The sequence below is a fragment of the Rutidosis leptorrhynchoides genome, chromosome 8, assembly GCF_046630445.1.
Source record: "Rutidosis leptorrhynchoides isolate AG116_Rl617_1_P2 chromosome 8, CSIRO_AGI_Rlap_v1, whole genome shotgun sequence".
Taxonomy (NCBI): domain Eukaryota; kingdom Viridiplantae; phylum Streptophyta; class Magnoliopsida; order Asterales; family Asteraceae; genus Rutidosis; species Rutidosis leptorrhynchoides.
In genome coordinates, this window is record NC_092340.1 from 277,747,761 (window position 1) to 277,775,681 (window position 27,921).

General features: G+C 34.3%; 1 protein-coding gene across 1 annotated transcript in view; it reads right to left on the bottom strand.

Annotated features, from left to right (window-relative positions):
• Window positions 1-27,649, bottom strand: part of LOC139864228 (coniferyl alcohol acyltransferase-like) — a 43,864-nt gene extending 16,215 nt beyond the window's left edge. The window contains 5 exon segments of the mRNA XM_071852809.1: window positions 3,377-3,757; window positions 3,759-3,783; window positions 3,785-3,933; window positions 4,688-4,935; window positions 27,463-27,649. Coding sequence (XP_071708910.1) covers window positions 3,377-3,757; window positions 3,759-3,783; window positions 3,785-3,933; window positions 4,688-4,935; window positions 27,463-27,649 — 990 coding nt within the window.
• Between the last annotated feature and the right edge of the window lie 272 nt (window positions 27,650-27,921).

A 27,921-nucleotide genomic window follows, 5' to 3' on the forward strand; every position in this document is an offset into this window, starting at 1 on the left:
CTTTGAAGCTAGATCCATTTTTCTCATTTACAGTAGGTTTATCCAAGGAACTTGAGGTAGTAATGATGTTCATAACATCATTCGATTCATACATAAAAAGCTGTCTTATTCAACGTTACAAACTTGTAATCACTAGAACATAGTTTAGTTAATTCTAAACTTGTTCGCAAATAAAGTTAATCCTTCTAACTAGACTTTTAAAATCAACTAAACACATGTTCTATATCTATATGATATGCTAACTTAATGATTTAAAACCCGGAAACACGATAAACACTATAAAACTGGATATACGCCGTCGTAGTAAAACCGGAGGCTGTTTTGGTTGGGATAATTGAAAGCTAAGAAGAACTTTGATTTAAAAGTTGTTATTCTAGAAAAATGATTTTTCTTATGAACATGAAACTATATCCAAAAATCATGGTTAAACTCAAAGTGAAAGTATGTTTTTCAAAATGGTCATCAAGATGTCGTTCTTTCGACGGAAATGACTACCTCTTTCAAAAACGACTTGTAACTTGTATTTACGACTATAAACTTATACTTTTTCTATTTAGATTCATAAAGTAAAGTTCAATACGAAACCGTGGCCACTGGAATCACTCAAAACAGATTAGAAACGAAGAAATGGCGAGTAAAACAAGATTGATAAAAACTACTCATTTTACCTACGTGAAAGTTAGTAATAAATCTATTCCAACCATAACCTAATCAACTTATATTGTATATTATGTAATCTTGAGATACCATAGATACGTATACAATGTTTCGACCTATCATGTCCACCCATCTATATATATATTGCGGAACAACCATAGACACTCTATATGTGAATGTTGGAGTTAGCTATACAGGGTTGATGTTGATTCCAAAATATATATATAGTTTGAGTTGTGATCAATTCTGAGATACGTATACACTGGGTCGTGGATTGATTCAAGATAATATTTATCGATTTATTTCTGTACATCTAACTATGGACAACTAGTTGTAGGTTACTAACGAGGACAGCTGACTTAATAAACTTAAAACATCAAAATGTATTAAAAGTATTGTAAATATATTTTGAACATACTTTGATATATATGTATATATTGTTATAGGTTCGTGAATCAACCAGTGGTCAAGTCTTACTTCCCGACGAAGTAAAAATCTGTGAAAGTGAGTTATAGTCCCACTTTTAAAATCTAATATTTTTGGGATGAGAATACATGCAGGTTTTATAAATGATTTACAAAATAGACACAAGTACGTGAAACTACATTCTATGGTTGAATTATCAAAATCGAATATGCCCCTTTTTATTAAGTCTGGTAATCTAAGAATTAGGGAACAGACACCCTAATTGACGCGAATCCTAAAGATAGATCTATTGGGCCTAACAAACCCCATCCAAAGTGCCGGATGCTTTAGTACTTCAAAATTTATACCATATCCGAAGGGTGTCCCGGAATGATGGGGATATTCTTATATATGCATCTTGTTAATGTCGGTTACCAGGTGTTCACCATATGAATGATTTTTATCTGTATGTATGGGATGTGTATCGAAATATGAAATCTTGTGGTCTATTGTTACGATTTGATATATATAGGTTAAACCTATAACTCACCAACATTTTTTTTGACGTTTAAAGCATGTTTATTCTCAGGTTAATACTAAGAGCTTCCGCTGTTGCATACTAAAATAAGGACAAGATTTGGAGTCCATGTTTGTATGATATTGTGTAAAAACTGCATTCAAGAAACTAATTTCGATGTAACATATTTGTATTGTAAACCATTATGTAATGGTCGTGTGTAAACAGGATATTTTAGATTATCATTATTTGATAATCTACGTAAAGTTTTTTAAACCTTTATTTATGAAATAAAGGTTATGGTTTGTTTTAAAAAATGAATGCAGTCTTTGAAAAAAACGTCTCATATAGAGGTCAAAACCTCGCAACGAAATCAATTAATATGGAACATTTTTAATCAATAAGAACGGGACATTTCATGAATTGACGAACGGATATGAGATTTTTGATAATATTAGGGGTAACTAAAACGTTATTGAGGTGAAGAGGGCGATGGAGGTTTGGAAGCATGCTATGACCAGTGTTAGTAACCGGAATTGTGTTACCATTACCAACAGCGACAGAAGGATATATGCGATTATTAAAGATAGTAATCAGATTATTAACGCTAGAGGTAAGATGAGAAGACGCACCTGTATCCATGTTCCAAGTTGCGGAATCAAGATTCTGTAAAGTTGTGTTGAATGCATGTTGTTGTGGTAGCCTAACTTGATTGAGCTGGTTATATAAAATAGGTGGAGGCCCAAAGATAGAATATTGTTGGGCTGCTGGATACTCGTGGGCCTGCTGTGCATGGCCTAAGCCATATTGGGCTAGCATCTTATTTTGTACTTCAATAATATAAAGGAGTTGAGCCTGTGATAGGGTACTGAATGGTTGCCAGATTATCGTAGTTGACCATATCTAATACTCAGTAACAAAAAGGTATTAAATATGAAAGAAAAATTGTGATTTGCTTTTGACAAATGCCTTGCGAGTCGATCACCGGTGCAAAATAGGAGTATTTTTAATTGTAATAATCGATAGAGCAATCTAAAGCAAATATTGAAAGCAATATGAAAACTCCACACAAAGATAAAGATATAAGCAAAATTGAAAAGTTGCCTGTTACATGGGACGGTGAATTGATATACCGAAAACTCCACACATGCCTTCAATTGAGTCAACACCACTCAAAAATTAATATAATTTTGTAGTCTGCACATGGGACGGTGGAAAAATTGAAGAAGAAGAAGAAAATTTGCAAACTTGCGCCGTACTTTCAAGGTATACGCCGTATAAGTTTTTTTTTGGAAAATACCTAAGCTCTGATTACCATGTTAAATTATGATAGATAATATTATTTGCCTTAATCAATCAGTACATAGCACATAGATATAAATAGGGCTAAACCCTAACAATACAAGATGGTCTAGACCCAAATACTAAACATATGGGCTAATATAATGGCTAACAAGAAATGCCCGGAAATGGTCACGGGATAACCCTATCAGGCCGCATAGTCTTGAGTAAAGATATTCAACCTCCCACAGAGCCTGAATAAAGAGCCCATCAACTTAACCTAGCTAGCTAGGTTGTGGGATTAAGGTTCATTTGAAGAGACAATTATACTGTAAAATATAATTACTGTGAGGTACGCTACACACATTTTCTGTTCTAAATATGAATATACTTTTGAAAACTCGGGATATTTATTCAAAGCTTTTCAGAACATTTATCGTGTATTTTCTTGTTAGTGTTAGTTTTAAACCTCACCCTTGAATAAAGTTGTTTCAAGCTTTTATTAACATTATATACCTTTGTTGATTTTGACCCATATGGCAATGTTAAAACATTACCAAAATGTGACTCCATTAGTTTCTGTTTCTCTACCCCATCTCCCTCACTCAATCTTCTCCTTCCATCAACTGCAATAACCATATTACATATGTCGTTACGGTTTCCCGATTTTTCCATGCTCATTGTAACTTCTTTCCACAAAAAAGAGGCGAATGCCTCTAGCTTCGACATTTTACACCCATTTTCGCTAGCCAATAACTGTAGGCTTTTAATCTGCTCACCCTCAATGTAATATAACCGATTAACCAGTAAATTGTTTAGATCCTCAGACTTTTGGACATTGTCAAAATTGGATGGTGGTTGATATAGACCATATAATTCATCGATAGATGAAGAATAAAACAGGCTGATTTCTTGGATTAAGGTGACCTATCAAAGGAGGGAATCAGAGAGGGGGTTTCGGATCGAGCCAATTCTGCCCATGTTGAGATAAACATGTCAGTTGAGTACGCGTCCACTATACGATGATCAAGCTTGATCCCTATCACCATGCCGCCACATTTTAACTCGGTAACCTGAATTTCATGTGTGGGCAATCATATTAGAATAATACTATTCACAATGTAAAACTACTCAAATCATATGATTAAGTTATAAACAAAGACAAAATTTATGCACAATTATATTGCTTTTTATCCTTATTTCTTAAAGATATAAGTACGTGGTCTAGTGGTACATTCCAAGGTATTTAGTTGGAGGGTATTTTACCCGATTTATGGAGAGACCGAGAGAGATTTTACCGACCTGATTTCTAGAATTCCCGCCCACTCGGGAGGTTCAAAGATCGAGTCCCTATAATATGATTCGGGTTTCTACTTGAAAGCGTGTGTGCGTAGAAATTGACCGGGCAAATTGGTTATTCCCCCGTCACTGATTCCAAATACTTTTTTATAAAAAAATAAATGAATAAATAAATAATATTTATGTTGATCATTTATATCTCATACATACATATATCTATTCGTGTTGCATGAAACAAAAATATATGTTGAACCATTCAAAGTTGAAATTATTTTTTAATCATTAAGCAACATCATTTTCGTTTAATACTCTTGTTAAATTATATTCAGAATAGTTATCAGTTAGGTTATTTTATTGTTATTTATAATGAGGTTTAATAACCAGAAATTCTTATGGTCGCGATTCTTTATCGCTTAATCATTTTATTTTATCAAATGCATTTTTAGTGAGAGTCTGAATAAATTATCAAGTTCCTAGCAAGCATGAAATGTTGAAGGTATTGAGTATAAATGACATATAACTTATTACTTGGATTGCAAGCACCCCACGTGGCTTATTCGGTATTAGTTTACCCTCAATGCACTCATCTGGATTGTGGAAATTTAGTTTCTTGAGGTCCACATCAGCAACAGCTTCAATAAAGTCAATTCCTTGATTGTTGCAGTGAATTTGACTCTCTCCGACTGCTCCGTTCCATTGTATCTCGCCAGAGAGGGGACGATAAAACGCGAGAGCTCGTGATAAAGAAGTTTTTAAAGTATTAAGAATGTTGGGGATGTTAAGAGACGATTGGTATTATTTCTTGATGATTAAACGTACATACAAAGCACAAATATATAGGCATAAATAAACCCAACAAGAGAAGGTGGGATAAGCCCAATACAATAAAGAACATAGGCTAACATATGTGCTAATAATAGCTAGTCTAACATCCCCCCGCAGTTGGAGCGGGAGTGCTGCAGACGCTCAAACTGGACCGAAAGTCATCAAATAAGGCATACGGGAGACCTTTAGTGAAAATGTCCGCAAACTGATATCGTGAAGGCACATGAAGAACTCGGACCTGTCCCTGAGCAACCAAGTCTCTAACGAAGTGAATGTCAATCTCGATGTGTTTGGTTCGCTGATGTTGAACTGGATTGGAGGAAAGATAGATAGAGCTGACGTTGTCGCAGTAGACAAGAGTAGCTGAAGTAAGAGGACAGTGCAGCTCACGAAGAAGATTACGAATCCAGCATGTCTCTGCAACGGCGTTGGCCACGCCGCGGTACTCGGCCTCAGCACTGGAGCGAGAAGGAGTAAGTTGTCGTTTAGACGACCACGATAGCAAGTTGTTCCCAAGGAACACACAATAACCAGATGTAGAGCGTCTGGTGGTGGGGCAACCAGCCCAATCAGTGTCAGAGTAAGCAACCAAGGTGGTAGGTGATGATGCATACAACTGTAAACCAAGATCTGTAGTACCCTGAATATACCGTAAGATCCGCTTGAGAGCGCGAAGATGTTGCTCTCGGGGATCATGCATGAAGAGGCAAATCTGCTGGACAGCATAAGTGATGTCAGGCCGAGTAAAGGTCGGATACTGTAATGCACATGCGAGACTGCGATATAAAGTCGGGTCCTTCACGGGAGGACCGTGAGTAGTGAGTTTGGCTCCTGGTTTGACTGGGGGTCCTACATGGGTGACATGTGGCCATATCAGCACGCTCAAGAATCTCCGTGGCATACTGTTTATGAGACAGAAATAACCCAGTGGTGGTGCGAGTGGCAGAGATACCCAAAAAATAGTTCAGCGGCCCTAGATCAGTCATGGAAAATTCTCTGTGAAGTGAGGCGATAATCCGCTGAAGTAAACATGTAGAAGAGGCTGTCCAGATAATATCATCAACATAGAGGAGCACGTAAGCAGTGTCGGAGCCCTGACGATAGATAAATAGAGATGTATCACAACAGCTATTATAAAACCCAATCCGCTGAGCATACCCTGCAAAACGCTGAAACCAAGCCCTGGGTGCCTGTTTGAGGCCGTATAAAGATTTCTGCAAAAGGCAGACATAATCAGGGTATCTAGGATCCCGAAAACCTGGAGGCTGGTGCATGTAGACAGTCTCAGATAACTGGCTGTGAAGAAAGGCGTTCTTGACATCCAGCTGATGAACAGGCCAGTGTCGAGAAACAGCCAGGCTGAGAACAGTCCGTATCGTAGCCGGTTTAACAACCGGACTGAAGGTCTCATCACAATCAACGCCAACCTGCTGGATGCGACCGTTAGTGATAGTGCTCCAAATGAACATATATTTAGGCACAATATCCTTCAAATATGTAAAGCTTTTAGTTGAAATTGTTCTATTTTTATGTAATATTCGTTTAAATAAATAAGTGCGAAGACAAAAGAAGAAAACGACGATTTGAAGACGCAAATGACCAAAAAGCTCAAATGTACAAGATATAATTCAAGTGGTTCAATTTATTGATGAGAAACGTCCAAAAATGATAAGAGTACAAGCCGCAAAATGTAAAGTACAAGATATTAAATCGTACGAAAGGACGTTCGAAAATTCGGAACAGGGACCTGAGCCAACTATCAACGCGCGACGCAACGGAGCTAAAATTACAAATCAACTATGCACATGAATATAATATAATATATATATATAAAATTATATAAAATTATATATATATTATATATATTAAATAAATATGTCGACAAGCTAGGAGCCAAAAAGTATGTGACCAGGAAATGACCGCCATGCGATCGCATGGCCAGAAGGCACAAAACTCATGCGACCGCATGAGTTACTGTAGCAGGCCAAGTTCTATAAAAAATCAGTTTTTCGGACGAGTTATGGACAAGAGAATTCAATCTCTTACTCTCTTCAATATATATATATATTTATATTTATAATTTTAATTTTAATTTTAAGTTAATAATAATAAGGTTATTTTAAGAATGTTTTACGGGTTTTAAGTCGAAATTATGTCCGTGCAACGCTACGCGATTAATCACCACTGTAAGCTATGTTCTTCCTTTTTAAATTAATGTCTCGTAACTAAGTTATTATTATGCTTATTTGAGCCAAAGTAATCGTGATGTCAGACTAAATATTAAGACGGGGTTATTAGATTTTGTACCATAATTAAGGTTTGGACAAAAGACTGACACTTGTGGACATTGGACTATGACTATTAATAGATAAGGGGTATCGTCTAATTGAGCGACAACTCATTGGAACCTGTCGAACCTATCTTCAAATTAGTTAATCTAATAATTATTAAAATAATTATGTATGTCCTATTTAGTGACTTTTATACGACATCTTTTACGATCATTTAATTAATTATTCGGGTTGGGTAATTAATTATTCATTCTGATCAAGTGGGTAAATTAATATTCATATCTCATTAAAACAGGGGTGAATTACATACAAGGATAATTGGTGTAATTGTTAACAAAGTATTAAAACCTTGGATTACACGCAGTCGATAACCTGGTGTAATTATTAACAAAGTATTAAAACCTTGTTACAGTTCGAATCCCTAATTAGTTGAAATATTTGACTTCGGGAATAAGGTTAATTTGACGAGCATTTTATAATTATGACCGATGGACTATTATGGACAAAAACTAGATAGGTATCAAATAATCCAGGACAAAGGACAATTAACCCGGGTAACAATTAATCAAAATGTCAAACATCATGATTACGGAAGTTTAAATAAGCATAATACTTTTATTTCATACTTCATCGTACCTTTATTTACTGTCCTTTTAATTACTGCAATTTACTTTATCGCAATTTAAATTATGTCATTTATATTATCGTCATTTATCTTTACGCTTAAAATATAAAATCGACAAACCGGTCATTAAACGGTAAAAACCCCCTTTTATAATATTACTATATACAATTATATATATTTTATACAAATATAGTTTTTAAAAATATAGCGTTAAACTCAGCTAGCTCCCTGTGGAACGAACCGGACTTACTAAAAACTACACTACTCTACGATTAGGTACACTGCCTATATGTGTCGTAGCAAGGTTTAGGTATATCCCATCTGTAAATTAATAAAACCTGTGTAGTATTTCGTAGTATTTCGTAGTAAAAATATAACTATTTCGTATACGCTGCTGCACACATCAAGTTTTTGGCGCTGCTGCCGGGGAACGCCGAAGCGAAACGCTATTATCTAAAAAAATAAATTTTTTTATTAAGTTTTAATTTATTGTCATAAAAATACGTTTTAAATATTAAAAATAAAAATTTAATACATAAAAAAAAGAGTAAAATGAAAATATATATTTTATAAAGTATAAAAGTATTTTTTTTAGATCTTAAAAATATAAGTGTATTTTAATTACTTATTTTGTAAAATTGAAAAGTAAAAAAAGTAAAAAAAATAAAAAAATATAAAAAAAATATAAATCTGAGCCTGCACGATTTTGACCTGCATGTGAACTGAGCCTGAACCTCATGCGACCGCATGAGATTAGCCCCTTAACTCCATGCGACAGCATGGACTAGACTGACAGGTCTGATCATTAGCCGGTACGATTAGGGTTAAGGGTTTTAATTTTTATTATTATTAATTAATTAGAATTAGGGTTTAATTTAATAATAATTAGTTTTAGTTTTTAATTAAATTGTATTTTTAAGTTCTAATTAGTTTTATTAATTTATTAATTAATACTTTTATAAAATAATAATATAATTATAATGTTTTTTTAAAAAAATAAGTAATTTTATCACTTTTTATATCTTTTTATATTTCGTATTTTTTAATCATTTATTCGTAAATTGTATATTTATCGTTCGTAACTAGTTTTAAGATATAGTTTTTGCCGTAGTTAATTTTTATTTCTAGATTTTAAGACTTTGCCGTAAAATCTCTTAATTGCTTTTTCTTTAGACTAAGATTTAGGTGCTTTAGAATTTTGCGACGCCGTTTTAAAATTTTAGTGCCTATTAAGTTATTGCCGTTTTGGATTTAGAGTTCCTTTTAAGTTTTAATACCTTTAGGGGCAACTTTTTAGATTTAGTTTTTTAGACTTTTAAGTTTCGACGTTTTTCTTTCTTATTTTTATTTTTCAATTTTTTTGACGTTTTTCGACGCACTCTTTTTCTTTCTTATTTCTCGATGCTCTAGTTTTTAGAACATAGATTTTTATTTCAAAATTTTGACGAAAAATTATTTTAAGTGGTTAAATTGATAGACATCCAAAATTTTCTGGTTAGTAGTAATAGTTGGATTTGTTAGTGGCGAGTTGTGGGCTTCCGATTTAAAGGGTCCTGGCTACCTGCTGCATCTATTGGTTATTTGAAACGTGGGCAAAATCAGAAAAGTCTATTAATTTGATAACGTATATAATTTTTATCTTTATAACTAATAGGATATTCAGTGAATGCACCGAGCAAAACGTTCACCACCTTTCATACGTTCACCACCTTTAACTCGATCAAGACATCTAGCCAATATTGTCGCCGTTGGTTTTTCTTTAGAATCATCATCAAGTCGACCAATCACTCCAATTCAAATTTTTGATAATCCATTTTTTGAACCCAACCTCACAATTGAGAACCCGGAGGATATTCAAGGACAATTCAGAGATCCTGAACCACTAATCATTCCTCCTGAACCACAAATCACTCATCCAGAGATTGTCAAGGAAGAAACCATTAAATCAGAATCCTCTAGTGATTCAGATTCAACAAATTCAATAATGGAAGTAATAGAACCTCTAAGTATGGAAGACCGAATGAGAGCCACACGCACGGGCCAAGGTCACGCCATTATTAAGCCAGACATCAATGCGCCAGATTATGAAATCAAAGGACAAATCCTACACATGGTAACTAATCAATGCCAATATAGTGGTACGCCAAAATAAGATCCAAACGAACATCTTCAAACCTTTAATAAGATCTGTACTCTATTCAAAATCAGAGAAGTTGAGAATGAACAGATATATCTCATGTTGTTTCCCCGGACTTTAAAGGGAGAAGCCAAAGATTGGTTAGAATCGTTACCTGAAGGGGCGATTGATACATGGGATGTTTTAGTTGAAAAATTTCTTAAACAATTCTTTCCGGCATCTAAAGCCGTGAGACTTCAAGGATAAATTGTTACGTTCACACAAAAGCCAAATGAAAGTCTATATGAGGCGTGGACAAGATTTGGAAAGTTGTTGAGAGGATGTCCGCAGCATGGTTTAGACACATATCAAATAGTACAAATATTCTACCAAGGTGTCGACGTTGCTATACGAAAAGACATCGATATAGCAGCTGGTGGTTCCATTATGAAGAAAACTGCAACCGAAGCTCACAAAATCATTGATAACACAGCCTCCCACTCACATGAGTGGCACCAAAAAAAGATATCTTTCATTCATCTAAAGCGGCTAGAGCCGATTCTAGCCATGACTTTGATTCCGTTTTCGCAAAATAGATGCTTTCGAGAGACGAATGGAAAAGATGACTAAAGATATTCACGCAATACGAATCAGTTGTGAGCAGTGCGGTGGACCACACTTAATGAAAGATTGTCACATTGAGCAAACCATGGAACAACAAGAGAATGTTTCCTACATGAACCAAAGGCCGGGAAATAATTATCAAAATAATTATCAACCGCCAAGGCCAAACTTCAATCGAAATCAAAACATTCTTTACAATCCAAATGGGCCAAACAACAACTCGTACAACCAACAAGTTCTGAATAACCAATCAACTCAAAACAACACTTTCAATCAACAAAGACCTAGCTTGTATAAACCACCACAACAAACCGAAGAGAAAAAGCCAAATCTAGAAGAAATGATGGCAAAGCTAATGGAATCTCAAACACAATTTATTACATCTCAAACCCAAACGAATGAGAGGTTTGATCAGTCACTAAGAACTCAACAAGCTTCCATTTTGAATCTAGAAAAACATGTAGGTACTCTTGCTAGCATGATGAGTGAGAGGGAACAAGGAAAGCTACCGAGTAATACTGAAGTAAATCCTCGAAATGAGAATGTTAATATGGTGTCAAGAAATTCTAAAAAACCATCATCAGAAGATGGGAATGTTTTAGATGTGAGTAACAATGAAGAAGTTACAACACCACCACCATCCGAGTATGTAAAGCCAGTGGTGGCACCATACAGACCACCCATCCTGTTTCCAAGAAAAGGAGTTGAGTATGAGCAAGTGATAGGTAATAAAGTTTGTGATACCTCTGGAAAGAAGAAGAAGAATAAGAAAGTACAAGAAACAAAAACCGTAAAAGTTAACCCGGTGAAGACAGTTCCACCAAAACCTCCACCAAGGTTGGGTGATCCGGGTGAATTTATTATTCCTTGTCTACTTAGTGATTGTGTCATGTATGATGCACTGGCAGATTTAGGTGCGAGTGTGAGTGTTATGCCTCTTTCATTTTATAAGAGATTAGGAGTAGGTGAGTTAAGTCCAACGGAGATGAGTGTTCGACTCTTTGATCAAACCATTAGGCACCCAGTGGGAATTGCTGACAACCTACCCGTTCAAGTAGGTAATTTAACCTTTCTAGTGGAATTCATTGTCATTGACATAGAAGAGGACTCAAACATTCCTCTAATTTTAGGTTGACCATTCTTAGCATCCACCAGGGCGTTATTTGATGTACGAGAGGGTAGAATGACACTTAGTGATGGTGAAAAATCGGTCACCTTTGTGATTCGAAAGACTAAATCTCCACCAACCAAAACCGTTGAACCAGCAAAAACGATTGATAAAAACCACATTGTTTTACCAACTCCAACGGTGGTGCTTAACAATAATAAAACGCCTAAGTGTGGGGAAAATGAAGTAACACCTAATGATGACTTGATAACAAAGAACCCCGTTGTTGATACGAATGGCTCCTATATTAATAGTTCAATGAAGAAACTTATTAAACGGATTCGCGATGCTAGAACCAAGGGGAACTTTAAGTTATGTAACCGGTTAGTATCCAATCTATCGCCTAAAGAAAAGGCAAAACTAGTTGAATTTGTGGAAATTACACAGGAATCCGACCAATGGCTTAAAGCAAAAGTCACAGATATGCAAGTTGATTATGGTCCAAGAAAAAATTGACAATGAAGTTAACCACAAGCTCGACACCACAGCTACCTAAGTGTGGGGAGATTCAAATGTTCTAAGAAATAAGGCTGTCTAGGGTTAGTTGTTCTGTTCTCGTGTAGTTCCGAGAATGGAATTCGATTGGTCTTTTCCACTAGCAGACACTAAAGAACTAGTTTTCTCCCCCCATTCTGAATTTTTATTTTGTAGGTTTTGTATGAAATTAATATGCATTTTTAAATTTAAGTTTTGTGTGAATTTAAAAAAAAATTACTTTATTTCATTAAGTTTAAAAAATAATTTCTAAAATTCGTCGTAAGTTAAAGACTAGGTCATGGAACCGAAATTGCTTTACCCGAGGGCGGGGCGAAAAATTTTGTTATCATTATTTTTAATTTTATTGATCTAAAGTATACCAAAAAAATTAAAAAAAACCCAAAAAAAAAAAATCTTTGCTTTTAAAACAATCGCTTTAAAAACGACAAATTTTAAATTTTGTCGAGGGACGGACTAGGTAAACGTACCGAAACTACCTAAAGTAAAAGGAAACAAAATTTTAAAAAATTATTCATTTAAATTGTTTTAATAAATAAAGGTTTTTATAAAAAAAAATATAATAAAAATATTATATATATATGTTTGTAGTTTATCTTATGTACAAAACAGGGTAAAACAGCGCATTTTCAAAGATTGACATTAAAGTTCAGCAAAAGCTACTAATTTTGACGACAAGACGCAAAATATCAAATGTGATATAAAATAATATTTTTGCAAACTCGGTATTTTTAATCACTTTTCTACACTAATCACCCTCATGAATTTATAATTATAGTCTGATTTCATGCAAATGAGGCCATTGCATGATCTCAAGTGTGGGGAAGGGTTATAAATTCTCTCGGGTTTACACTTAGTTTAATTGCTAAATTTTGTGAAAATTTGAAAAATTTTCAACTAAATGAATTCAAAATCATGTTTATACATATTTATGAACGATAAAACAAGGTGTTAATACCGAAATTATTGTTACATCAGAGAGAACATAAATGGAGAAACAACCCAAAACGTTAGAATTCATTTAAAATGGAATAGAGGAGAATAAAATGGCAAAGAAAAAAATAAATAAAAGCTAAGTGTGGGAAGAATTTACCAAGTTCTTTAAAACATATATCACATATTTGTACAAGATTATTGCAGGTACTTTTGTTTTGAATGATTTTAATCAGTTTTACCTAATTTACTGTAATATATTTGAAAGAAAGATGGAACTACACGATAATCAATTCCATCATTAAAAGGAAGTAAAGTCTTCCGAAAAAGACACGCGCTTCTTGATTTAGGCCAGGAAGTTGTCGTCCAGACCAGCTGTAGGTTGACGAAAAATCTAGAAAAGTCATCTCTAAAATTAGCAGGAAATCCATGGACCTCAACATCAAACAGGTTCGCCAAGTGGTCAGACTTATCCTAACCATGAGAGGATCTGTCTCGTAAAATGGGGAGGGCGCCATGCAAATTAGCTTGATAAGACTAATGAATCAGACCCCCAGAAAGGATAATCTCCTTAAAAGATTAAAAATCAGCTTTTAAGCCTGATACTACTCAATCCTTGAGATTGACTTTAAAGATTGAGAATTAAAAACTCATGAAATTCGATGATATCTAAACTCGAGCTTGAACGAGAAAATATTTTGATCAAAATTAAAACCGATTTGTTTTCTGAAAACCTATTTTTAATGCGTTCATTACCATTGAACGTAAAATCCTAAGAATTCACCTGAATTCATTAGGTCACCTGAACCAAATCGAGTGTCAACCGTAAGAACGGTGGTTGCATAGCATGGTCGGAGACAGGACCTTGTGCCAGACCGAAAAACTATAGGGTGATCTTTACTATTGCTCCTACAAAGGATAGTAATTGCATCCGACACGTTATAGACCGTAATCAAAAGCATGTCACGGGACATTGCCTTAACATTTGCTTGTTCATCGCTTTCCTTTACAACCGTACAGTAGTTTATCGAAAGGTAATATACGGAGCAAGTATACTGGACGTGTGCTTTCCTAATACAAGGATTAGCAAGTGGGTGACACAAAACCACAAGTTTTTGAGCTAAAATTTTCAAAACTGAAACCCACAAAACCCACAAAAATAATTTGCAAACACCGGTGAAGGGTTATTCCGGAAAACTTATCTAGGTTAAACGCTAGAATGAATTTTCAAAAGATCAAATGTTTTCATAAAGATCCAATTTCCTTAAAGGATCTAAATTTTCATAGTCATGTGGGACTGTAAACCACATCGTTACTATCATTGTGTATACCGCTGTATCAAAATCACTGATGTATAAAGTGTAAGAATAAAAAAAAGTGATTCGAGTGAAGTGTGATTTAATTTCAAGTTCTGTATTGCTTGAGGACAAGCAACGTTCAAGTGTGGGGATATTTGATAGTGCTCCAAATGAACATATATTTAGGCACAATATCCTTCCAATATGTAAAGCTTTTAGTTGCAATTGTTCTATTTTTATGTAATATTCGTTTAAATAAATAAGTGCGAAGAAAAAATAAGAAAACGATGATTTGAAGACGCAAATGACCAAAAAACTCAAATGTACAAGATATAATTCAAGTGGTTCAATTTATTGATGAGAAACGTCCAAAAATAATAAGAGTACAAGCCGCAAAACGCAAAGTACAAGATATTAAATCGTACGAAAGGACGTTCGAAAATCCGGAACCGGGACCTGAGCCAACTATCAACGCGCGACGCAACGGAGCTAAAATTACAAATCAACTATGCACATGAATATAATATAATATATATATAATTATATAAAATTATATATATATTATATATATTAAATAAATATGTCGACAAGCTAGGAGCCAAAAAGTATGTGACCAGGAAATGACCGCCATGCGATCGCATGGCCAGAAGGCACAAAACTCATGCGACCGCATGAGTTACTGTAGCAGGCCAAGTTCTATAAAAAGTCAGTTTTTCGGACGAGTTATGGACAAGAGAATTCAATCTCTTACTCTCTTCAATATATATATATATATATATATATATATATATATATATATATATATATATATATATATATATATATATTTATATTTATAATTTTAATTTTAATTTTAAGTTAATAATAATAAGGTTATTTTAAGAATGTTTTACGGGTTTTAAGTCGAAATTCTGTCCGTGCAACGCTACGCGATTAATCACCACTGTAAGCTATGTTCTTCCTTTTTAAATTAATGTCTCGTAACTAAGTTATTATTATGCTTATTTGAGCCAAAGTAATCGTGATGTTAGACTAAATATTAAGATGGGGTTATTAGATTTTGTACCATAATTAAGGTTTGGACAAAAGACCGACACTTGTGGACATTGGACTATGACTATTAATAGATAAGGGGTATTGTCTAATTGAGCGACAACTCATTGGAACCTGTCGAACCTATCTTCAAATTAGTTAATCTAATAATTATTAAAATGATTATGTATGTACTATTTAGTGACGTTTATACGACATCTTTTACGATCATTTAATTAATTATTCTGGTTGGGTAATTGATTATTCATTCTGATCAAGTGGGTAAATTAATATTCATATCTCATTAAAACAGGGGTGGATTACATACAAGGATAATTGGTGTAATTGTTAACAAAGTATTAAAACCTTAGATTACGCGCAGTCGATAACCTGGTGTAATTATTAACAAAGTATTAAAATCTTGTTACAGTTCGAATCCCTAATTAGTTGGAATATTTGACTTCGGAAATAAGGTTAATTTGACGAGCATTTTATAATTATGACCGATGGACTATTATGGACAAAAAACTAGATAGGTATCAAATAATCCAGGACAAAGGACAATTAACCCGGGTAACAATTAATCAAAATGTCAAACATCATGATTACGGAAATTTAAATAAGCATAATACTTTTATTTCATATTTCATCGTACCTTTATTTACTGTCATTTTAATTACTGCAATTTACTTTATCGCAATTTAAATTATGTCATTTATATTATCGTCATTTATCTTTACGCTTAAAATATAAAATCGACAAACCGGTCATTAAACGGTAAAAACCCCCTTTTATAATATTACTATATACAATTATATATATTTTATACAAATATAGTTTTTAAAAATATAGCGTTAAACTCAGCTAGCTCCCTGTGGAATAAACCGGACTTTCTAAAAACTACACTACTCTACGATTAGGTACACTGCCTATAAGTGTCGTAGCAAGGTTTAGGTATATCCCATCCGTAAATTAATAAAACCTGTGTAGTATTTCGTAGTAAAAATATAACTATTTCGTATACGCTGCTGCACACATCAAGTTTTTGACGCCGCTGCCGGGGAACGCCGAAGCGAAACGCTATTTTCTAAAATAAAAAAAAATTATTAAGTTTTAATTTATTGTCATAAAAATACGTTTTAAATATTAAAAATAAAAATTTAAAACATAAAAAAAGAGTAAAACGAAAATATATATTTTATAAAGTATAAAAGTATTTTTTTAGATCTTAAAAATATAAGTGTATTTTAATTACTTATTTTGTAAAATTAAAAAGTAAAAAAAGTAAAAAAAAAAAAAATAATCTGAGCCTGCACGATTTTGACTTGCATGTGAACTGAGCTTGAACCTCATGCGACCGCATGAGATTGGCCCATTAACTCCATGCGACCGCATGGACTAGACTGACAGGTCTGATCATTAGCTGGTACGATTAGGGTTAAGGGTTTTAATTTTTATTATTATTAATTAATTAGAATTAGGGTTTAATTTAATAATAATTAGTTTTAGTTTTTAATTAAATTGTATTTTTAAGTTCTAATTAGTTTTATTAATTTATTAATTAATACTTTTATAAAATAATAATATAATTATAATATTTTTTTTAAAAATAAGTAATTTTATCACTTTTTATATCTTTTTATATTTCGTATCTTTTTAATCATTTATTCGTAAATTGTATATATTTATCGTTCGTAACTAGTTTTAAGATATAGTTTTTGCCGTAGTTAATTTTTATTTCTAGATTTTAAGACTTTGCCGTAAAATCCCTTAATTTCTTTTTCTTTAGACTAAGATTTAGGTGCTTTAGAATTTTGCGACGCCGTTTTAAAATTTTAGTGCCTATTAAGTTATTGCCGTTTTGGATTTAGAGTTCCTTTTAAGTTTTAATACCTTTAGGCGCAACTTTTTAGATTTAGTTTTTAGACTTTTAAGTTTCGACGTTTTTCTTTCTTATTTTTATTTTTCGATTTTTTTTGACGTTTTTCGACGCACTCTTTTTATTTCTTATTTCTCGATGCTCTAGTTTTTAGAACATAGATTTTTATTTCAAAATTTTGACGAAAAATTATTTTAAGTGGTTAAATTGATAGACATCCAAAATTTTCTGGTTAGTAGTAATAGTTGAATTTGTTAGTGGCGACTTGTGGGCTTCCGATTTAAAGGGTCCTGGCTACCTGCTGCATCTATTGGCTATTTGAAACGTGGGCAAAATCAGAAAAGTCTATTAATTTGATAACTTATATAATTTTTATCTTTATAACTAATAGGATATTCAGTGAATGCACCGAGCAAAACGTTCACCACCTTTCATACGTTCACCACCTTTAACTCGATCAAGACATCTAGCCAATATTGTCGCCGTTGGTTTTTCTTTAGAATCATCATCAAGTCGACCAATCACTCCAATTCAAATTTCCGATAATCCATTTTTTGAATCCGACCTCATAATTGAGAACCCGGAGGATATTCAAGGACAATTCAGAGATCCTGAACCACTAATCATTCCTCCTGAACAACAAATCACTCATCCAGAGATTGTCAAGGAAGAAACCATTAAATCAGAATCCTCTAGTGATTCAGATTCAACAAATTCAATAATGGAAGTAATAGAACCTCTAAGTATGGAAGACCGAATGAGAGCCACACGCACGGGCCAAGGTCACGCCATTATTAAGCCAGACATCAATGCGCCAGATTATGAAATCAAAGGACAAATCCTACACATGGTAATTAATCAATGCCAATATAGTGGTACGCCAAAAGAAGATTCAAACGAACATCTTCGAACCTTTAATAGGATCTGTACTCTATTCAAAATCAGAGAAGTTGAGGATGAACAGATATATCTCATGTTATTTCCCTGAACTTTAAAGGGAGAAGCCAAAGATTGGTTAGAATCGTTACCTGAAGGGGCGATTGATACATGGGATGTTTTAGTTGAAAAATTTCTTAAACAATTCTTTCCGGCATCTAAAGCCGTGAGACTTCAAGGAGAAATTGTTACGTTCACACAAAAGCCAAATGAAACTCTATATGAGGCGTGGACAAGATTTGGAAAGTTGTTGAGAGGATGTCCGCAGCATGGTTTAGACACATATCAAATAGTACAAATATTCTACCAAGGTGTCGACGTTGCTACACAAAAAGACATCGATATAGTAGCTGGTGGTTCCATTATAAAGAAAACCGCAACTGAAGCTCACAAAATCATTAATAACACAGCCTCCCACACACATGAGTGGCACCAAGAAAAAGATATCTTTCGTTCATCTAAAGCGGCTAGAGCCGATTCTAGCCATGACTTTGATTCTGTTTCCGCAAAAATAGATGCTTTCGAGAGACGAATGGAAAAGATGACTAAAGATATTCATGCAATACGAATTAGTTGTGAGCAGTGCGGTGGACCACACTTAATGAAAGATTGTCACATTGAGCAAACCATGGAACAACGAGAGAATGTTTCTTACATGAACCAAAGGCCGGGAAATAATTATCAAAATACTTCAATCGAAATCAAAACATTCTTTACAATCCAAATGGGCCAAACAACAACTCGTACAACCAACAAGGTCTGAATAACCAACCAACTCAAAACAACACTTTCAATCAACAAAGACCTAGCTTGTATAAACCACCACAACAAACCGAAGAGAAAAAGCCAAATCTAGAAGAAATGATGGCAAAGCTAATGGAATCTCAAACACAATTTATTACATCTCAAACCCAAACGAATGAGAGGTTTGTTCAGTCACTAAGAACTCAACAAGCTTCCATTTTGAATCTAGAAAAACATGTAGGTACTCTTGCTAGCATGATGAGTGAGAGGGAACAAGGAAAGCTACCGAGTAATACTGAAGTAAATCCTCTAAATGAGAATGTTAATATGGTGTCAACAAATTCTGAAAAACCATCATCAGAAGATGGGAAGGTTTTAGATGTGAGTAACAATGAAGAAGTTACAACACCACTACCACCCGAGTATGTAAAACCAGTGGTGGCACTATACAGACCACCCATCCCGTTTCCAAGAAAAGGAGTTGAGTATGAGCAAGTGATATGTAATAAAGTTTGTGATACCTCTGGAAAGAAGAAAAAGAATAAGAAAGTGCAAGAAACAAAAACCGTAAAAGTTAACCCGGTGAAGACAGTTCCACCAAAACCTCCACCAAGGTTGGGTGATCCGGGTGAATTTATTATTCCTTGTCTACTTAGTGATTGTGTCATGTATGATGCACTGGCAGATTTAGGTGCGAGTGTGAGTGTTATGCCTCTTTCATTATATAAGAGATTAGGAGTAGGTGAGTTAAGTCCAACGGAGATGAGTGTTCGACTCTTTGATCAAACCATTAGGCACCCAGTGGGAATTGCTGACAACCTACCCGTTCAAGTCGGTAATTTAACCTTTCTAGTCGAATTCATTGTCATTGACATAGAAGAGGACTCAAACATTCCTCTAATTTTAGGTCGACCATTCTTAGCATCCACCAGGGCGTTATTTGATGTACGAGAGGGTGGAATGACACTTAGTGAAGGTGACAAATCGGTCACCTTTGTGATTCGAAAGACTAAATCTCCACCAACCAAAACCGTTGAACCAGCAAAAACGATTGGTAAAAACCACATTGTTTTACCAACTCCAACGGTAGTGCTTAATAATAATAAAACCCCTAAGTGTGGGGAAAATGAAGTAACACCTATTGATGACTTGATAACAAAGAACCCCGTTGTTGATACGAATGACTCCGTTATTAATAGTTCAATGAAGAAACTTATTAAACGGATTCGCGATGCTAGAACCAAGGGGAACTTTAAGTTATATAACCGGTTAGTATCCAATCTATCACCTAAAGAAAAGGCAAAACTAGTTGAATTTGTGGAAATTACACAGGAATCCGACCAATGGCTTAAAGCAAAAGTCACATATATGCAAGTTGATTATGGTCCAAGAGAAATTGACAATGAAGTTAACCACAATTTCGACACCACAGCTACCTAAGTGTGGAGAGATTCAAATGTTCTAAGAAATAATGCTGTCTAGGGTTAGTTGTTCTGTTCTCGAGTAGTTTCGAAAATGGAATTCGATTGGTCTTTTCCACTAGCAGACACTAAAGAACTAGTTTTCTCCCCCCATTCTGAATTTTTGTTTTGTAAGTTTTGTATGAAATTAATATGCATTTTTAAATTTAAGTTTCGTGTGAATTTAAAAACAAAAATTTACTTTATTTCATTAAGTTTAAAAAATGATTTCTAAAATTCGTCGTAAGTTAAAGACTAAGTCATGGAATCGAAATTGCTTGGCGGGGCGAAAAATTTTGTTATCATTATTTTTAATTTTATTGATCTAAAGTATACCAAAAAAATTAAAAAAATCCCCAAAAAAAAATCTTTGCTTTTAAAACAATCGCTTTAAAACGACAAATTTTAAATTTTGTCGAGAGACGGACTAGGTAAACGTACCGAAACTACCTAGAGTAAAAGGAAACAAAATTTTAAAAAATTATTCATTTAAATTGTTTTAATAAATAAAGGTTTTTATAAAAAAAAAAATATAATTAAAATATTATATATATGTTTGTAGTTTATCTTATGTACAAAACAGGGTAAAACAACGCATTTTCAAAGATTGACATTAAAATTCAGCAAAAGCTACTAATTTTGACGACAAGACGCAAAATATCAAATGTGATATAAAATAATATTTTTGCAAACTCGGTATTTTTAATCACTTTTCTACACTAATCACCCTCATGAATTTATAATTATAGTCTGATTTCATGAAAATGAGGGCATTGCATGATCTCAAGTGTGGGGATGGGTTATAAATTCTCTCGGGTTTACACTTAGTTTAATTGCCAAATTTTGTAAAAATTTAAAATTTTTTTAACTAAATGAATTCAAAATCATGTTTATACATATTTATGAACGATAAAACTAAGTGTTAATACCGAAATTATTGTTACATCAGAGAGAACATAAATGGAGAAACAACCCAAAACTTTAGAATTCATTTAAAATGGAATAGAGGAGAATAAAAAGGCAAAGAAAAAAAATAAATAAAAGCTAAGTGTGGGAAGAATTTATCAAGTTCTTCAAAACATATATCACATATTTGTACAAGATTATTGCAGGTACTTTTGTTTTGAACGATTTTAATCAGTTTTACCTAATTTACTGTAATATATTTGAAAGAAAGATGGATCTGCACGATGAATCAATTCCATCATTAAAAGGAAGTAAAGTCTTCCGAAAAAGACACGTGCTTCTTGATTTAGGTCAGGAAGTTGTCGTCCAGACCAGCTGTAGGTTGTCGAAAAATCTAAAAAAGTCATCTCTAAAATCAGCAGGAAATCCACGGACCTCAAACATCAAACAGGTTCGCCAAGTGGTCAGACTTATCCTAACCATGAGAGGATCTGTCTCGTAAAATGGGGAGGGCGTCGTGCAAATTATTTTGATAAGACTAATGAATCAGACCCCCATAAAGGATAATCTCCTTAAAAGATTAAAAATCAGCTTTTAAGCCTGATATTACTCAATCCTTGAGATTGACTTTAAAGATTGAGAATTACAAACTCATGGAATTCGATGATATCTAAACTCGAGCTTGAACGAGAAAATATTTTGATCAAAATTAAAACCGATTTGTTTTCTGAAAACCTATTTTCAATGCGTTCATTACCATTGAACGTAAAATCCTAAGAATTCACCGGAATTCATTAGGTCACCTGAACCAAATCGGGTGTCAACCGTAAGAACGGTGGTTGCATAGCATGGTCGGAGACAGGACCTTGTGCCAGACAGAAAAACCATAGGGTGATCTTTACTATTGCTCCTACAAAGGATAGTAATTGCATCCGACACGTTATAGACCGTAATCAAAAGCATGTCACGGGACATTGCCTTAACAGTTGCTTGTTCATCGCTTTCCTTTACAACCGGACGGTAGTTTACCGAAAGGTAATATACGGAGCAAGTATACTGGACGTGTGCTTTCCTAATACAAGGATTAGCAAGTGGGTGACACAAAACCACAAGTTTTTGAGATAAAATTTTCAAAACTGAAACCCACAAAACCCACAAAAATAATTTGCAAACACCGGTGAAGGGTTATTCCAGAAAACTTATCTAGAGTAAAAGCTAGAATGAATTTTCAAAAGATCAAATGTTTTCATAAAGATCCAATTTCCTTAAAGGATCTAAATTTTCATAGTTATGTGGGACTGTAAACCACGTCGTTACTATCATTGTGTATACCGCAGTATCAAAATCACTTATGTATAAAGTGTAAGAATAAAAAAAAAGTGATTCGAGTGAAGTGTGATTTAATTTCAAGTTCTGTATTGCTTGAGGACAAGCAACGTTCAAGTGTGAGGATATTTGATAGTGCTCCAAATGAACATATATTTAGGCACAATATCCTTCCAATATGTAAAGCTTTTAGTTGCAATTGTTCTATTTTTATGTAATATTCGTTTAAATAAATAAGTGCGAAGAAAAAAGAAGAAAACGATGATTTGAAGACGCAAATGACCAAAAAGCTCAAATGTACAAGATATAATTCAAGTGGTTCAATTTATTGATGAGAAACGTCCAAAAATGATAAGAGTACAAGCCGCAAAACGCAAAGTACAAGATATTAAATCGTACGAAAGGACGTTTGAAAATCCAGAACCGGGACCTGAGCCAACTATCAACGCACGACGTAACGGAGCTAAAATTACAAATCAACTATGAACATGAATATAATATAATATATATATAATTATATAAAATTATATATATATATTATATATATTAAATAAATATGTCAACACGCTAGGAGCCAAAAAGTATGTGACCAGGAAATGACGGCCATGCGATCGCATGGCCAGAAGGCACAAAACTCATGCGACCGCATGAGTTACTGTAGCAGGCCAAGTTCTATAAAAAGTCAGTTTTTCGGACGAGTTATGGACAAGAGAATTCAATCTCTTACTCTCTTCAATATATATATATATATATATATATATATTTATATTTATAATTTTAATTTTAATTTTAAGTTAATAATAATAAGGTTATTTTAAGAATGTTTTACGGGTTTTAAGTCGAAATTCTGTCCGTGCAACGCTACGCGATTAATCACCACTGTAAGCTATGTTCTTCCTTTTTAAATTAATGTCTCGTAACTAAGTTATTATTATGCTTATTTGAACCAAAGTAATCGTGATGTTAGACTAAATATTAAGACGGGGTTATTAGATTTTGTACCATAATTAAGGTTTGGACAAAAGACCGACACTTGTGAATATTGGACTATGACTATTAATAGATAAGGGGTATTGTCTAATTGAGTGACAACTCATTGGAACCTGTCGAACCTATCTTCAAATTAGTTAATCTAATAGTTATTAAAATGATTATGTATGTCCTATTTAGTGACGTTTATACGACATCTTTTACGATCATTTAATTAATTATTCGGGTTGGGTAATTGATTATTCATTCTGATCAAGTGGGTAAATTAATATTCATATCTTATTAAAACAGGGGTGGATTACATACAAGGATAATTGGTGTAATTGTTAACAAAGTATTAAAACCTTGGATTACGCGCAGTCGATAACCTGGTGTAATTATTAACAAAGATTAAAACCTTGTTACAGTTCGAATCCCTAATTAGTTGGAATATTTGACTTCGGGAATAAGGTTAATTTGACGAGCATTTTATAATTATGAACGATGGACTATTATGGACAAAAACTAGATAGGTATCAAATAATCCAGGACAAATGACAATTAACCCGGGTAACAATTAATCAAAATGTCAAACATCATGATTACGGAAATTTAAATAAGCATAATACTTTTATTTCATATTTCATCGTACCTTTATTTACTGTCATTTTAATTACTGCAATTTACTTTATCGCAATTTAAATTATGTCATTTATATTATCGTCATTTATCTTTACGCTTAAAATATAAAATCGACAAACCGGTCATTAAACGGTAAAAACCCCCTTTTATAATATTACTATATACAATTATATATATTTTATACAAATATAGTTTTTAAAAATATAGCGTTAAACTAAGCTAGCTCCCTGTGGAATGAACCGGACTTTCTAAAAACTACACTACTCTGCGATTAGGTACACTGCCTATAAGTGTCGTAGCAAGGTTTAGGTATATCTCATCCATAAATTAATAAAACCTGTGTAGTATTCTGTAGTAAAAATATAACTATTTCGTATACGCTGCTGCACACATCAGTTAGCAACGAGTCGAGCCTTATACCTGCTCAAATTACCATCTGCATTAAACTTGTGCTTGAAAAGCCACATGGAGCGAACTATGTTCGTGTCCGATGGGCGGGGCACAAGTTTCCAAGTACTGTTGCTAATTAAAGCATGAAATTCGTCAGTCATAGCTTGTTTCCAATTAGGGTCACGAAGTGCGTCAGAGTAAGTGCGAGGAATGAGAGAGATGACCGAGGTATGAAGATTAAGCTTTTGAACAGGATTAGTAGTACCAGTGCGAGTGCGGGTGATCATAGGGTGAGTAGACTGAGATGCGATAGTGGTGGTAGCCTCAATGGGAGGAGGCTGCGTCTCCAAAAGAGTAGTAGCAGGCACAGGGTGAGTAGCGGTAACCTCAATATGAGGAGGCTGAGTCTCCGAAGTAGAGGTAGTAGCCTCAGTAGGAGGAGGCTGTGTCTCCGGGAGGGAGTGAGTGGGAGTAGTAACGACGGGTTCAGAGAGGTGAAGGGTACGAGAGAATATATTAGGTGGGGGTTCCAGGAAATCATAAGAAGGAGGTTGAGTAGGAGTCATGGATCCGAATGGAAAGGAGGTTTCATCAAATGTAACATGGCGGGATAAGATAATTTTGTTGGTAGTAAGATCGAGACAGCGGTAGCCTCGGTGGTTAGATGGGTAGCCAAGAAAAATACATGGAGTAGAGCGAGGTGCAAGTTTATTTGTGGTGTGAAGGTGCGAGTAGCAGAGACAACCAAAGACTCGAAGAGTGGAGTAGTTTGGTTTTTGTTTGTAGAGGCGAGTATGTGGAATGTCGTGGTTTATGGCAGAAGAGGGGAGAATATTGAGAAGATGGGCAGCCATATGAAGAGCTTCAACCCAGTAGATAGGCGAAAGATGAGCTTGGAATAGAAGAGTGCGAATGAGGTTGTTAATTGTGCGAAGCATTCGTTCAAATTTCCCGTTTTGCTGAGAAGTGTGAGGGCACGAGAATCGGAATTGCATACCGTTAGATTGTAAGAGATGATGAAACGCTGTATTATCAAATTCACCTCCATTATCACATTGAAAGGCTTTGATTTCTTGGTTAAATTGAGTTTTTACAAAGGTGCGAAATTGAACAAATGAATTAAGCGCATCAGATTTATAACGTAATGGAAATACACAAACATAATGAGTAAAATGATCAAGAAAAATAATATAATATTTCAAACCACTAATACTAGCAACAGGAGAAGTCCATAAATTAGAGTGAATGATATCAAAAGGAGAGGTAACATTAGAACTAGAAACAGAAAATGGAAGACGCACATGTTTGCCAAGCTGACATGCGTGACAAAATAAAGGAGACATAATTTTATTACACATAATATCTTTATTAGAAATAAGTTTACAAAGAACATCATGTCTGGGATGACCGAGACGTTGATGCCAAGTAACGGGGCTAGCGAGAAGAGCATGCTGAGAAGAGTGAGGGGTGACGGGGTACAAATCTCCAGTGCTATCACATCGGAGAAGAAGCTGACGCGTCATATAATCCTTCACAGAAAAACCAAAAGGATCGAATTCAATAGAAACAAGATTATCACGTGTAAATTGACGAACGGAAATTAGATTTTTAACTATATTATGTGTAACAAGGACGTTATGTAAGTGAAGCGGTCGGTGCGAATTAGGCAACAAGCTATGGCCGGTATTGGTGACGGGAATGGTGTTCCCGTCACCGACAGCAACTGACGGGTATTTGCAATTATTAAAAACAGTACTCAGATTATTAATACAAGAGGTAAGATGAGTGGACGCACCGGTATCCATATTCCAACCAGAATCATTACTAACATGAGGATAAGGCCCAAGCAAGCTGGGTTGAGTAGAACTTGAAGCCTGAAAAACTTGTTGTTGTGGCCCAACTTGGTGAGGAGAAAAATTGGCAGACCCATAATTATTTGGTGGAAGCCCACTTGAAAACAGGCTAGAAATTTGCGGCCAAATATTATCATTTCCAACACAATTAGAATAGGATCCAGTATTATTTGTGGTTGTCATGGTCTTCTAGAAAGTAGATTATGTCAACGCTTTTTTTTTCCCTTCTGCGAGAGTTGAAGTAGGGTAACAAGAAAATTTTTATCTTCAATTATAAAAGAAAGGAAAGGCTGTTGTAGATCTCCAATACACAAAAACAATATTTAATTGCTTCATTTTCTTTTATTCATCCCGATGCCACATATAAAATCAAAATAAACTAATATTGAAATCTTATCACAAGAAAAGGATGGTAGACACGTGTTGTTTGCTTTTGTGTAGTTGCAATGCAAAAACCATGGATTTGAGAATATTTCGAATTGCTTTTTCTTTCTTCTTTCTTCTGCTTTTTTTTTTTGGTTGCAATAGAGAAAAAAAGGAACGATATGTGTGACGATGGAGAATAGAAAAAAAGAAAGGTAATTATGCTGAGAATATGATAAGGGTTAGAAAGAAGATGATGGCTCTGATTAGCATGTTAAGAGACAATTGGTATTATTTCTTGATGATTAAACGTACATACAAAGAACAAATATATAGGCATAAACCCTACAAGAGAAGGTGGGCTAAGCCCAATACAATAAAGAACATGGGCTAACATATGTGCTAATAATAGCTAGTCTAACAGGGGAAACTTTCATGTGAAGGTTTCTTGTAACGAAAGAAAGAACATACATGAAAAGGTAGCACAAGTAAGTCTAGATTTGTAAAGGGTAACCAGTAGTACTGGTCAACCCATGGTGGTTGTTGTTCTGCATGAACCACTACTTTCTGAATCACCTTCACAGTCATCAAACTATCACCTTCAACAGTACTCATGCTTCAACAAACAAATAGAAAGATTTAATTGACTTGTAAATGTTGGTATTGGAGAAGATCAGCAATTTATAGGCGTGGATCGATGGTGTCTCAAGACTACTCGAATTTGAAGGTGGGATGTAACATCAAAAACAAGGCAAGATATATTTTAAACAATATTATTTTTATATCTCGAGATGATGAGAGTATTCACAACAACAACAACAAAATCCAATACTACATGCGTGGTGTATGGGAGAGGTGAGATGTAGACAATCATTCCCCTATCTTTG